General features: G+C 33.7%; 4 protein-coding genes across 4 annotated transcripts; 2 read left to right on the forward strand and 2 right to left on the reverse strand.

Moving 5' to 3' along the window:
- Positions 1–2,215: 2,215 nt before the first annotated feature.
- Positions 2,216–3,155, reverse strand: LOC139091667 (ribosomal RNA small subunit methyltransferase NEP1). The gene is made up of 3 exons (XM_070641813.1): positions 2,953–3,155; positions 2,754–2,888; positions 2,216–2,696 (listed from the first exon to the last, which is right to left on the reverse strand). Exons 1-3 carry the CDS (start codon positions 3,094–3,096, stop codon positions 2,241–2,243), a joined length of 735 nt encoding a protein of 244 aa, XP_070497914.1. The 5' UTR covers positions 3,097–3,155; the 3' UTR covers positions 2,216–2,240.
- A 239-nt stretch (positions 3,156–3,394) lies between these two features.
- Positions 3,395–9,918, forward strand: Polr2A (RNA polymerase II subunit RpII215). The gene is made up of 8 exons (XM_070641826.1): positions 3,395–3,474; positions 3,536–3,781; positions 3,843–7,052; positions 7,244–8,809; positions 8,868–8,966; positions 9,025–9,141; positions 9,200–9,369; positions 9,433–9,918. The coding sequence occupies exons 2-8, from the start codon at positions 3,707–3,709 to the stop codon at positions 9,698–9,700; spliced, it is 5,505 nt and encodes a 1,834-aa protein (XP_070497927.1). The 5' UTR covers positions 3,395–3,474; positions 3,536–3,706; the 3' UTR covers positions 9,701–9,918.
- A 181-nt stretch (positions 9,919–10,099) lies between these two features.
- tth (toothrin) lies at positions 10,100–12,022 on the forward strand. Its single transcript, XM_070641808.1, has one exon. The coding sequence runs from the start codon at positions 10,209–10,211 to the stop codon at positions 11,139–11,141; it is 933 nt and encodes a 310-aa protein (XP_070497909.1). The 5' UTR covers positions 10,100–10,208; the 3' UTR covers positions 11,142–12,022.
- Positions 11,250–14,846, reverse strand: d4 (double PHD fingers d4). Its single transcript, XM_070641807.1, has 4 exons — positions 14,581–14,846; positions 13,657–14,497; positions 12,784–13,590; positions 11,250–12,727 (listed from the first exon to the last, which is right to left on the reverse strand). The coding sequence occupies exons 2-4, from the start codon at positions 14,084–14,086 to the stop codon at positions 12,630–12,632; spliced, it is 1,335 nt and encodes a 444-aa protein (XP_070497908.1). The 5' UTR covers positions 14,087–14,497; positions 14,581–14,846; the 3' UTR covers positions 11,250–12,629.
- Positions 14,847–15,157: the final 311 nt, after the last annotated feature.

The raw sequence follows: 15,157 nt of genomic DNA on the forward strand, positions 1-15,157 counted from the left end.
CAAGAAGCAACAAAACTGCAATGTTATGCTAAGAATCTCTTTTACTCTTGTCTCTTCTTTTTGTTTGATTTTCGCTGACTTCTTCTTGCTTTTTTCATCTTTCGATCAGCTTTTTCATCAGAGTTGACAACTGGATGTTGATGTTAATGAAACTTCTGGATTGTTGGATAGAAGATTGAGGTGAAATTTATCTAAATTGGTCAACAATTTCTACTAAATTGACTTTCTGTGGAGTTGACTGAATTCAGCATTTTCTGTTGATTTGACCGAATTCAGCATTTTTAGTTGAGTTAACTGAATTCAGCTTATTCTGTTGATTTGACTGAATTCAGCATTTTTTGATGATTTGACTAAATTCCGGTTTTTCTGATGATTTGACTGAATTCAGCACTTTCTGATGATTCAACTGTATTCAGCACTTTCTTTTAAGTTTACACTTTCAAATTAAACACTTTCTGTTGAGTTTACTGAATTCAGCACTTTTTGTAAATTTTACTGAATTCAACATCAAATATGCTTTCCCGTTGAATTCAACACTTTCTAATAAAACAATAATTCAGCTGATCTTCTGCTGATCAACATCCAATTCTCATCCCTGCCTTAATAAACTTGTTATCTCTGATATAATTAAACACTCTAAAGTGCGATGATTGATGTGTCTCTAACGACATGCAAAAGAAAGAAAATAATTTATGTTTACTTTGACTTGTTATATAGGAAGAAAGGCACACAATGTTGTCTAGTTGACACTTTTACCTCCGCTATACATGCACAAATAAAAATTATTATTAATAATTTGTTACACAACTTATTATCAACTCGAAATTTATCACCTCTTTCTTCTCTCTAATCGAGATGAGATCTGCTATTATTGAGATTATTACATGAGCAGACGAGATGACAATGCTGATTTTACCCAGCAATCGTATAGATTGCGTTAATTTGTTAAAAAGTCATTTCATGCGTATAATTCGAATTTCAAAAGACTTTTATTTTCCATCGTCGTCATATTGTGTGCGTATGTGATTAAAGGTGATTTCATTTTGGAAACCACAGAAATATCAAAATAAGTTCTAGTGACATTGATACGTTACAGGAATATTTAATGAATTTGATGATCTGGTTATTAAATGTTATGCTAATAATTTGCTTTGTGGTTTCTATTTTGAGCTTCTTTCGAGTTGTTTCTATTCCTGCTCGTGCAAAGTATTGATTGTAAATCTTTATTTAAGCTAATGCTATCAAATGTTAATGATCGAAGATTATTTGAATAATCCGTAAAAAATACTGAACGTGCTGTGAGATTCTTTTGTTTTTATGAATCAGCAAGCTTATTCATTGATAGCTTAATGTCATTCTTAGATTTCGCGCTCATTATTAATTGGTGTGTGGATTATAATAAGAATTTGAAGGATAAACGAAATTTGGTATTAAACGGTTTTTCAAAATTTGAAATTTAACGAACTTTTTAAATTTGAATGATTTGTGAAGCAAATCATTCCAAAATTGAAGCGAACATTTGAAGTTTACCAAACTTTCCAAAATTAAATGCTTTTCTCAAGCAAACCGTTCCAAAATTGATGCGAAAGTTTAAATTTCAAAATTACGTTGAAAATGAAATTTGTAGCCATGCCTTCATTTTGCCAAATATTCATCCTTAAACACTTAATTTATGATAATCCCTTTCTCAAAAATTCTCATTCTCCATTTACCATATTAAATTAGAATTCTATCAATTTACCGCAAGCAATAAGTGGATTTTCCAGAAATATTCCATCATACACTAAAGTCTTGATAACTTAATTAGCTTATATAAGTGTCTCAGACCTTGATAGCTCTATAAAATACTTACCAATGTTTTTTTCTTAATAAAATTCCAAGACGTGATCCGGTTTTTTAATGCAATGAATATTCATTACCCCAAAAATAATATTCACAACGCGCCCCTAGAAAACTTATCAAAAATATTTAGGTATAAATCTGCATATATCCAGCGATCTCTAAATAAATCAAAGGAAATTATGTAGACATTAAGTTGTATAGATATTTATCACTTTCATCTTCGACGGATACTTTTTTCTCACCTTTCTTTCTATTGCCTATTCATTCTCTTTTTTTATGATCCACAAAAAAAAAATATGTATAAGCACAAGCAGATGATGATGATGGTGTGTAATAATCTATTCAGAGTGAAATTGAAATTTATTGACGGCAATTTTTGAGAGGAAAAGTGAATATTTTTATTGTTCTATTTTCATATCTTCAACCTTCCATACTTCTTCAAATGCACTACATAATTTTGCACATGTCAATGCTGCTGATAATGGATAATTACTAACTGAAATAGCGTCTTCAACGTAGTCTAAGTTGAGATGTCCATGAGCAAATGCCCCAACAACCAACACAACATTCTGTATTCCTTCGGTTGGCACTAATTCTCTGCAATTCTTAACCATCTTGGAACTGAATGTCATCGCGATTTTCTTACAGCCAACTGGAAGATGATCAGTAATTGGATTCTTGATGACATGAAGTAATTTTGTTGAATTTTCAGATGCTTTTACTGAAAATTTGTGTAATAACTGCACAATCAAGCCTGCGAATCTCTTAAATGTACGAGGAATTCGTGTCTGTGGATTAATTTCGATCAATACATTCTTTTCTGTATGGATGTAGACTTGAAGTAATCCAGCTCTCTATGAATTTAATTCTTAGTTAATGAATGAAACTGAATGGAATAATGATTATCTTACATTGAGAGGACTGTCCATTAACATCAGAAGCGACTGATGAGTAATATCAGGTCTGCAACTACCTGGATCTCTGTTATGTTTTCTAAGTATGTGCATGTGTTCATCACAATTTAATAATTCAAACGTGGTTCCAACCTGATAAACAAAAGAAATTTAATGATTTAAAGGAACTACTAGGCACAGATCAGTCAAAACCTACCTTAACAGTTTCTAATTGAGCTCCACTCAATACAACTATTAATTTCTTTTCATCTGGCGCAAGATGAGTTGTTTTGATATTCTTCTTAGATAGAAACTCCTCTGAATTGTTAGCTTCTTGAACATGCTTCCTTTTATGTCCCATAGTTAAAGTAGAATTTGTGAAAATAATTAAATTCCTTTGCACGTTGTTTTGTATACAAATAATTCGAAGATGATTTGAAAATTTTTTGACCGTTATTATTATGAGATTTTATTTATTGATTTTTAACAATATTTCAATGATATATTGATACACTTTCAATTAATAACAACAAACTATTATGCAATAACTAAACAGTACCTAAAATCATTAAGAGAATTGAGCAAAATTACAGTTGGAAACTTTTTTGATTTTCGAAAAACGTTACAAAGAATTTCGAATTTTCCCGCATAAATTCAGAGCCGTTCAAATGTTTTGAACAATCTTAGAAGAATCGGCGTCGAAGAAAGTTTAAATTTTTAAATATTATTATTATTTGTGGTAAATCCTGTTATTTAATATCCCAAAATAGTTTATTAATAAAATTTAATATCCATTACAGAAGAATAACATAAAGGTAGTAAGAAAAACATAAAGATTGTGACAAAAATTGAGAAATAAAAATTTTCATGCTGTGGACATATTAGAAAGTATCATAAATTTTTGATACTCTATAATTGATTGCTCCTCGCATATTAATTGACGTAACGAGACAAAAAAGCAAACAGTCAAGATGTCATCAGACTCGAAAGCGCCCGTGCGCATGGTAAAAAGAGTGCAATTCGGTATTTTATCACCTGATGAAATTGTAAGTAATACTTTTATATAGCACAAAGATCCAGTAATAAAAAAATATTTCAAATTTCTAGCGACGAATGTCAGTCACAGAAGGTGGAATTCAATTCCCCGAAACAATGGAAGGAGGAAGACCAAAATTGGGTGGTTTAATGGACCCAAGACAAGGTGTAATTGACAGAAATTCAAGATGCCAAACTTGTGCTGGCAACTTAACAGAATGTCCTGGTCATTTTGGTCACATCGACTTAGCTAAGCCTGTATTTCATGTTGGATTCTTAACAAAATCAATTAAAATCCTCCGATGCGTATGTTTCTACTGCTCAAAGCTTCTCGTCAGTCCACACAATCCAAAAATTAAGGAAGTTGTTATGAAATCAAAAGGACAGCCAAGAAAGAGATTAGCATATGTCTATGATTTATGTAAAGGCAAGAATATTTGTGAAGGTGGTGAGGATATGGATTTGACAAAAGACGGACAGCCACAACCAATGGATCCTAATAAGAAAATGGGTCATGGAGGTTGCGGTAATCATCAGCCATCGATTCGTAGATCAGGTCTTGAATTGACAGCAGAATGGAAGCACTTAAATGAAGAAACTCAAGAAAAGAAAATCCCGTTGACCGCAGAACGAGTTTTGGAGATTTTCAGACACATAACTGACGAAGAATGTTATATTCTTGGTATGGATCCAAAATTCGCTCGTCCAGATTGGATGATTGTAAGTGTTATGGCAGTTCCACCTTTAGCCGTACGTCCATCAGTCGTTATGTTTGGTGCCACAAAGAATCAGGACGATTTAACACATAAACTTGCGGATGTCATTAAAGCCAACAATGAATTAAAGAAGAATGAAACTTCTGGAGCAGCAGCTCATGTAATTAGTGAAAATATTAAGATGCTACAGTTCCATGTTGCAACATTCGTTGACAACGACATGCCTGGTATGCCTCGAGCTATGCAGAAATCAGGAAAGCCTCTTAAAGCTATTAAAGCACGTTTGAAGGGTAAAGAAGGACGTATTCGTGGTAATTTGATGGGAAAACGTGTGGATTTTTCAGCCCGTACTGTCATTACACCCGATCCAAATTTACGTATCGATCAAGTCGGAGTTCCTCGTTCAATTGCACAAAATTTGACTTTCCCCGAACTTGTCACACCATTCAACATTGATCGTATGCAGGATCTAGTAAGACGTGGTAATTCACAATATCCTGGAGCTAAGTACATCATTCGTGACAATGGCGAAAGAATTGATTTACGTTTCCATCCAAAACCCAGTGATTTACATCTTCAATGCGGATATAAAGTCGAACGTCATTTAAGAGATGATGATTTAGTCATTTTCAATCGTCAACCTACATTGCACAAAATGAGTATGATGGGTCACAGAGTTAAGGTATTACCTTGGTCTACATTTCGTATGAATTTGAGTTGTACATCTCCTTACAATGCTGATTTCGATGGTGATGAAATGAACTTGCATGTTCCACAATCTATGGAAACGCGTGCGGAAGTAGAGAACATTCACATTACACCCCGACAGATTATTACACCACAAGCAAATAAACCTGTTATGGGTATTGTACAGGATACTTTAACAGCTGTTCGTAAAATGACAAAACGTGATGTTTTTGTTGACAAGGAACAGATGATGAACATATTGATGTTCTTGCCGACTTGGGACGGTAAAATGCCACAACCAGCAATTATTAAGCCTAAACCATTATGGACTGGAAAGCAAATTTTCTCATTGATTATTCCTGGAAATGTAAATATGATTCGTACGCATTCAACACATCCTGATGATGAAGATGATGGTCCATATAAATGGATTTCATTAGGAGATACAAAAGTAATGGTAGAGCATGGTGAGCTGTTGATGGGAATTTTATGTAAAAAGACACTTGGTACATCAGCTGGATCTTTATTGCATATTATCTTTTTGGAACTTGGACATGAAATAGCTGGAAGATTCTATGGTAATATTCAGACTGTCGTTAACAATTGGTTGTTATTGGAAGGTCACAGTATCGGTATTGGTGATACAATTGCTGATCCTCAAACATATCAAGAAATTCAGAAGACAATTCGTAAAGCCAAAGAGGATGTCATTGGCGTTATTCAAAAAGCTCACAATATGGAATTGGAACCGACACCCGGTAATACATTGCGTCAGACTTTCGAGAATCAAGTAAATCGTATTTTAAACGATGCTCGTGATAAAACTGGTGGATCTGCTAAGAAATCACTTACTGAATATAATAATCTTAAAGCTATGGTCGTTTCCGGTTCAAAAGGTTCCAACATTAATATCTCACAGGTTATTGCTTGTGTAGGTCAACAGAATGTTGAAGGTAAACGTATTCCATTCGGTTTTCGTAAGCGTACCTTACCACATTTCATCAAAGATGATTACGGTCCTGAATCTCGTGGTTTCGTCGAGAATTCATATCTTGCCGGATTGACTCCATCTGAATTTTATTTCCACGCTATGGGTGGTCGTGAAGGTCTTATTGATACTGCTGTAAAAACAGCTGAAACTGGTTATATCCAGCGTCGTTTGATCAAAGCTATGGAGTCTGTTATGGTACATTATGATGGAACTGTAAGAAATTCTGTTGGACAACTTATTCAGTTACGTTACGGTGAGGACGGTCTTTGTGGTGAAACTGTTGAGTTTCAGTCACTTCCAACAGTCAAATTATCAAATAAAGTTTTTGAAAAGAAATTCAAATTTGATGTCTCAAATGAACGTCAGATGAAGAAGCTATTCACGGAGGATGTCGTGAAACAATTTACAGAATCAGGTTTTGTAATTCAGGAATTGGAAAGTGAATATGAACAATTGATGAAGGATCGTCAAACATTAAGAGAAATTTTCCCAAGTGGTGAAAATAAAGTCGTATTGCCGTGTAATCTTAACAGAATGATTTGGAATGTCCAGAAGATTTTCCACATCAACAAACGTGCACCGACTGACTTAAATCCAATTCATGTAATTAAGGGCGTTCGTGACTTGCTTGGCAAGTGTATTATTGTAGCTGGAAATGATAGATTGTCAAAACAGGCTAATGAGAATGCAACATTATTGTTCCAATGTCTTGTTCGATCAACATTATGCACAAAACTTGTAGCTGAAGATCACAGACTTAATACAGAAGCTTTTGAGTGGTTAATTGGAGAAATTGAAACTCGTTTCCAACAGGCTCAAGCTAATCCTGGTGAGATGGTGGGAGCTTTGGCTGCTCAGTCTCTCGGAGAACCTGCTACTCAGATGACGGTAAGATTTATTTGCATTTTATAACGGAAATATGAATTTTGAATATTTTACCGGTTTTCAAAAATTCAAATTTTGAACTAAAATTTTGAAGTTCAAAATTTGATTTTTTGAAAACCGTTAAAATTCAAATCTTAAATTGCCGTTAAATTTTTGAAAAAACTAGAAATTAATTTCAACCATTCTATTCACAGCTCAACACTTTCCATTTTGCTGGTGTGTCGTCAAAGAACGTAACATTGGGTGTACCGCGTTTGAAGGAAATTATCAATATTTCAAAGAAACCAAAAGCTCCATCCCTTACTGTATTCTTAACTGGTGGTGCCGCAAGAGATGCTGAAAAGGCAAAGAATGTCTTGTGTCGATTAGAACATACAACATTACGTAAAGTAACAGCCAACACAGCAATTTATTATGATCCAGATCCACAAAGGACTGTCATTCAAGAAGATCAAGAGTTTGTTAACATTTATTATGAAATGCCTGACTTTGATCCAACGAAAATTTCACCATGGCTTTTGCGTATTGAACTCGATCGTAAACGTATGACAGATAAAAAATTGACTATGGAACAGATTGCTGAAAAGATTAATGCTGGATTTGGTGACGATTTGAATTGTATTTTCAATGACGATAACTCCGACAAATTGGTATTGCGTATTCGAATTATGAATAAAGGCGATAATAAATTTGGAATGGATGGTGAAGAGGATATGGAAAAAATGGAAGAAGATATGTTCCTTAGATGTATCGAATCTAATATGCTTTCAGAATTGACATTGCAAGGTATTGAAGCTATTGGAAAAGTATACATGCATTTACCCCAAACTGATTCAAAGAAACGAATTGTAATTACTGAAAATGGTGAATTTAAAGCTATTGGTGAATGGCTTCTTGAAACTGATGGTACATCATTAATGAAAGTACTCAGTGAGCGTGATGTAGATCCAGTAAGAACATATAGTAACGACATTTGTGAGATATTTAGTGTATTAGGTATTGAAGCTGTCCGTAAATCGGTTGAGAAAGAAATGAATGCTGTCTTGCAGTTCTACGGTCTTTACGTCAATTATCGTCATTTGGCCTTGTTGTGTGACGTCATGACAGCTAAAGGACATTTGATGGCCATTACACGTCACGGTATCAACAGACAGGATACTGGTGCACTTATGAGATGTTCCTTTGAGGAAACTGTAGATGTGTTGATGGATGCTGCAAGTCATGCTGAAGTTGATCCTATGAGAGGTGTCTCTGAGAATATTATTATGGGTCAATTACCACGTATGGGTACTGGATGTTTTGATCTTTTACTTGATGCTGAAAAATGTAAAGATGGAATGGAAATTCCACATTCAAGTATGGGAACTGGAATGTTCTTTGGACCAGGTCAAGCAAGTCCTGGTGGCTCAATGAGTCCAGCTATGACACCATGGCAAAGTGGAACTCCTGCTTATGGTGCAGAATGGTCACCAGCAAGCGGTCAAAGTGGAATGACACCAGGCGGTCCAAGTTTCTCACCAAGTGCTCAATCGGAAGCTGGTATGTCACCAAGTTGGTCACCAAATCCTGGCTCGCCAAGCAGTCCAGGTGGTATGTCACCTTATTTCCAACATTCACCATCGCCTTCTGCTTCACCGTCTTATTCGCCATCAAGTCCGAATTATTTGGCTGCTTCGGCATCACCATCTTATAGTCCAACAAGTCCTTCATATAGTCCAACATCGACTATTTACAGCCCGACGTCTCCACATTATTCACCGGTAAGTTTATTGTGCTTTGTGCTTCTTTTGAAATATTCTAACGGTTTTTTAATTGCAGACATCGCCAAATTACAATCCGGCATCTCCGTTATATTCTCCAAATTCGTCTTATTCGCCTTCGTCACCATCTTACTCTCCAACGAGTCCAAAATATCAGGTAAGCCTAAAATGGCTATTAAAGTTGAAATTTTATATTAATTAATTTTTCTTTATAGGCAACAAGTCCGGTTTATACAGCTTCATATTCTCCAACAAGTCCTTATTCGCCGACAAGTCCATCGTACAGCCCAACATCGCCTTCGTACAGTCCGACATCTCCGTCTTATTCTCCTGTAAGTATGATTATATTCAGCATAGGAAAATCAACTAAATTTTTATCATTTTCTTTAGTCGTCACCAAGCTACAATCGATCGCCGATTCAAACACCTTCATACAGTCCCTCATCACCGAATTATACTCCTACAACGCCGTCTTACAGTCCATCTTCTCCTCAATATCCAACGCATTATTCTCCAAGTTCACCAAGCTATTCTCCGTCATCAACGAAATATTCTCCAAAGTAAGACAAACTAGTCATTTGCATCTATAACTGTAAATTAATGAAATTCTTCTTAATCCACAGCTCTCCAAGTTATTCTCCAACAAGTCCATCACATTGTGCATCACCACAATATACACCGACAAGTCCGCAGACATATTATTCGCCTGTATCACCAAATTATCCAAGTTCTCCTGGCGGTGCTGCTTATTCTCCAACTTATTCACCAGGATCAAGATATTCACCATCATCACCTGTTTATGAAGAGAATAATCAACCTGTTTACTCACCATCAAGCTCATATTCACCAGCAAGTCCATCATACAGTAAACATGATGATCAACAAATGTAAAATGATATGCAGCATAGAGTTTAAAATATGACAGACAAACTTTAATGTTTAGAATAATGTCGATTCTTTTTGTTTGATTAAGTAAGCATAAGATGAAAACAACTATAGGAAGAACTATCAAAATAAATTAATTAATTTTTAATACTTTGATTGACATGAAAAACTATTTTGGTGGAAATTTCATAGAAAATAAAATGCATTTCCCGAAGAAAAAAAAATCATTTTTTATTTTCCTGAATCAGCATGACACATAGGAATTCATAGGAAATATCAACAGATTACACGGAAGTGCATCAGTACGTAACGCATTTTAAAAATTTAAAATCAAGAATTTTTTTTATGCAATTTTAGAACGGTTGAAAACATTTGTGAGGTTTTCAAAAAGAAATTTGATAAGATTTTTCAGCCTATATTTAATACTGTAGGATATTATTAAGAAAAAATTCAAAAATTCAATATTTATCATCAATTTCTCGTGAATTTTAAGTCGTGGATATATTTTTAAAGGATGGCTTTAAAAATTTCCTCTACGCCCGACTTAAATGTAAATATGCCAAATATCATAAAAATTGAAAAATTGTTAAATGACTCGGCATATAGTGAATTGATAGAGTTTAGTGCAAATTTTAATACACGATTATGTGTGGAGAGGAAGTTAAGGATGCCATTTCTTGATCCACAAACGGGTGTAGCACAAAAACATTCAAATTTATATATGAAAAGAACACAGCGAATGCCAGGAATGCGCGATGGTCAAATTTATTCATATCCATCGCTAAGGTGGAGAAATAAAAGTAATTCATTGAAGCTTTCAAGTCGACCATTTTTTCGATTTCGTGCTAATGATAATTGTCCTACAACAATGACAACATCAATTCCACCAAATCCAATTACAAATATTAATTCAAATAGTAATTCACAACCTGCTATTCCAAATGCTACTGTTGATGGTGAGACGAGTGATTTTCAAGCATTAATTGATGAATCAAATTCAATGACCGGTGCTGATACAGACTCAAAAGATAGTAGTCAAGAAGTTCCAAAGGAATGGTATTATGATGATATAAATGATAATGATGCCGTATCAGAGGAGCAGCCAGATTCAGATTTTGATTATAACATTAATGGCTATAAAAGAAAGAAGAAGGGTACGGTGAGGAAAGGAGCTAGTCGAAAAACAAAAGATACATTTGGTGGATCTGAGGAAGTAACTAGTATACCGAAAAAGAGTCGATCAAGTGCTGGTGGTGGACGATCTGGTGCATCAGGCAGTCGAAATAGTCGAAGTAAGAAAGGAACATCAACAAGATCAGCAAAGAACAATAAAACAGTACCAGAACCACTCGATATCGAGCCTCCATCTTTCGATTCAGTCCAAGGTGACTTAAAATTAAATGAAAACAGTGCTGATAGCTTTGCATATCGAAAGTTTTTGAACTAAAATTTGATTCTTATTTTTTCGAATAGATTTTATTTCCCCTTATTTTGTTATTATTGTGTATTATGAGTTCATATATATATATTTTTGTAATCAATTACTATTTATTGTATTATCCCCAAAATTTTATGTCATGTATGTTTATAATCCTTAGGACTTGACGATTGAATACCAAATTTTGATAATAATTTTAGGCATATTTAATTATTTTTTGGAGAATTTTGTCAGATTTTTTGGTAATTTTAATTATTTTTTAGAGGACAGAAGCTGTCACGACCAAATAAATGTAGAAATTGTCAATTTTAAGTGTGTTTAGGAACTCTACAAATTACTTTTCTTTGAATCCTTACAAATTCTTATTTTAGAACCTCATAATTCCAATATAATATCTACATTTATACAGTTTCAAAGCTGTTGTACGATTTCCACTTTAGTAATATCTGCATTTGTATGGTTCTGAAAAGTAATTTATACAGTTCCGATAAAATAATTTTTCAAATCAAAGAAAACCGTTAAAATTTGACAAAATTTTCCAATTCACTTTGTTTGGCTATATATGTGTTCCAAAAATTTTTTAAAGGCTCAAAGAGCCACTCGACTTTCTATTTTAATACCAAATTCATAGAAATTTGCTATTCGATTGTCAATCATCTCTGATAGTTGAACTCAATTAAATGTTCAATTTTATATCTTTTTTTAAATTTTTTGCATATTTTATTTTTCATTTAATCAAAGTCTAATTTTATGTCCTTAAGTCTTAAGTAAGTTTACTGTACCCAATTTTATAATTATAATCGTGTAAGCAACAAAGAAGATGAAAATGTCATTTTTAATATTACTATAAATCAAAAAAAAAAATTAAATTATATAAAAAAATACTATATATAATAAAAATTCAATTTAGAACCATTGAATAGGTTTTTGTGTTGCTGATTACTTCTTCATTTCCTTAAATGTCATCAAATACTGTCATATAGATTAAGGTTTAGTTGATTGGCTCGCGAAAGAAATTTTCTCTTCGTATACACGCACACTATAAAAATCTTAATTATTTACAGTCAAAGTCAAGAGGCAGTCAGGATATCAGTTCTAATTAGCATCAAACCGCTACTTTTGAATTTTCACTCGAATTAAACTAAATTTTTTTTGCAGATTTGTTTACAAAAGTTTTTGAAGTTTTCTGGATTAACTATACTGATTTGTTATGGATATAAAATGCTGAAGGTTTTGCTCACTCTTTTTAAGTCACTTCCAATCAATAAAAAAAGAAATAAACATTAAACCAAGCCAAAAATTAAGAACAAAACCTTCATGTGAGAATGTAAACAAATCACTTTTAAAATGGAAATTTCCTGAATTAGAAACGAAAATACTAAAGTTGTGTCATTACTGGAGTGACTCAACCACACCGTACTTGACCAGAACAGTAAATTTCGCAGAGGATAGTCATAATTTCTAATTTAATATCTGAGATAATTGTTAGTATCAAACTTATTTGTTCTTGTAAAACGTTTCAATACAAGATTTGCAGTCCCAGCTTCCTTCCGGTGGTTGTGTCAGTGGAGGCGATAGACAATACATGTGAAAACCTAAAATGAATAACTGTATAAGCAACAGGAAAGAAGAATAATACTGCATGACTTACCAGCATCACAACTGTCACAGAACAATAAAGTCTCGTCATTCTCACTCGTACCACAAATGCTACAACATTTACATTCGATACATTGCCATCGATATTTCTTAACGGAAATGATCATATTCTCAGTGAATTGTAAGCATGTTGGATGTCCACTTCGTCCACAATCGGAACATGAAACCAATTCTTCTGGAAAGCCTGTCTTCTTATTCTCCTTTGTATCACCCAAACAGAAATCACAATATGGTGATGGTGATGCTCGTGGCTTATCATTTTTATCGCCTGGTTGTGATTTATTTATGAAACCCATACCTGATGACAACACGGAAGATGATGTTGCTGCTGTTGTATTAATTAAGTTTCTCTCCTCTTCAAAATGAGTCTTTCCTCGTTCTGTCGTTGGAATTTTATGCTCTGGAATAGCTTCAATATCATTCGGATTCGGATTATGAATTGTTGTGATTTGAGGTGCTGGATTTGTGCGTCGTTTGGAAATCTCACTGAACTTATCACTACTATTTGAATTGTTATCGATGGCTGCCGCAATATTTGCTTTCTTTCCCCGTCCACGACCTCTTCCTCGACGCGAATCTGGATCTCTTTCAACACGCGCACGACGTGCTGCACCAGGTCCACGTCCTGATGCTCTCTTTTTACGTCCACTTCTTGGTTCCATAAAGTCATCATCTGAATCTTCTTCTGGATCTTCGAAGTTATCAATCTCATGCATATCCATCTCATCGTAGTACCATCCAGAACCCTTTGAACCATCGTCTTTATGAGAATCCTTACTATGACTATCGTCTGTGATGCCTGTAAATAATGAGTAGATTTATGTACTTAAACTGTTAATTGAATTACAATCAATGTATGTATTACCTGGTCTAAATGAGGATGAATCTTCTGTAACTGTCGGGAAGTGCTCAGTATTGGAAATTGCCTCAAATTCATTTTCTCGAAATCTTCCAAATGGTCGATAATTCCATGGATATGAGTTAGCATTTGTCAAATATTGACGTTTAGCTTTTCGCCATCTTAATGATGGATATGAATAAATTTGTCCATCTCTCATACCAGGCATCCGCTGTGCCTTTTTCATAAATAAATTTGAATGATTTTGTGCGACACCAGTTTGCGGATCAAGAAATGGCATTCGCAATTTCCTTTCCACACGTAATCTCGTATTAAAATTTGAACTTAATTCTATTAATTCACTATATGCTGTGTCATGCAACAGCTTTTCAATTTTTATGATATTGGGTACACTTATGTTCATTTCTGATGGCGTTGAAGAAACTTTTAAAGCCATTTTATTACTTTTTACAACTTTTTAACTCGTCTGCTTCTATGCAATCAATAAATACTTATGGTTTATGCTTCAAGGATTATTTTATAGTACAACTTAGCTGCTCTTTACCTACAAATCAATTAAGAAAGTTAGAAAATTTTCAATATAAACAATTGAGTTTTGAAGTTTGTAGACTTATGTTCTGGAGAATGGGCAGGTCTACAGGAAGCTTGACATTGCTTATTCATGCTTGGATGACTTTCATGTCTTGCACATCGACTGGATGTGAGAAAATAACGGTGGAAATTTGAATTTTTATTTTGATGTCACTAACACATTTACAGAATTTAAAGAATCGTAAATTTAGAGCTTGTTCCTTGATTTTCTCAATGGTTTGAAAGCACAAAACACAACATCATGTTGCTATACTTCCTAAGAAATTATTTAAGATGTGAAAATAAGAATATTAATTGTAAAATTATTAAAAATTCCCAAATTTTCACCAACACACTCACACAAACTTCAAAATATTTTGTCAATATTTTCGTTTCATTATTTTCTGTGAAAATTGTTAATTAATGTGTTTTGATATCTTTTGGTGGTCCGGAAATATGGATGGAAGTGATGAGCAATATTGTATGTTCACAAATAGTGAAGGTAAGCATGCCAAAGTCGGCAGTTTTAAGTGTTTTAAAAAAATTTATAAAAAAAATTTCTTGTGGAATTTCCCGTGTGAAAAATAAAGGCATAATTAAGTGATTTTACGCCAAATTACTAATTCAGTGATATTCTATTGACTAAATATAAAAGTATTTAGTCATTCATAATTAATAAGACAATTATCTGCGCAGTGATAAACAAATGATTCAGATTGGAGAATTTCTAGTTCCAAAAATGAACTGTAGATGGCGATAAGGGCTCAAAGAAGACTCTATAAAGTCAGTTGACTTTTAAATATTGTGAAGATTTGACAAAATAATATAATTAATTGGATTAAAGCAGATCCAGTAAAGAGAATTAGAGAAGTGAATGTGAATAGTCAGGGCAGCTACAGTAGCTTACTGGATTATTGAAATGTTTACAATAAGTCAT

This window comes from Chironomus tepperi, unplaced genomic scaffold (assembly GCF_022539635.2).
Source record: "Chironomus tepperi strain 1889 unplaced genomic scaffold, CSIRO-AGI_Ctep_v1 contig_257, whole genome shotgun sequence".
Taxonomy (NCBI): Eukaryota; Metazoa; Arthropoda; class Insecta; order Diptera; family Chironomidae; genus Chironomus; species Chironomus tepperi.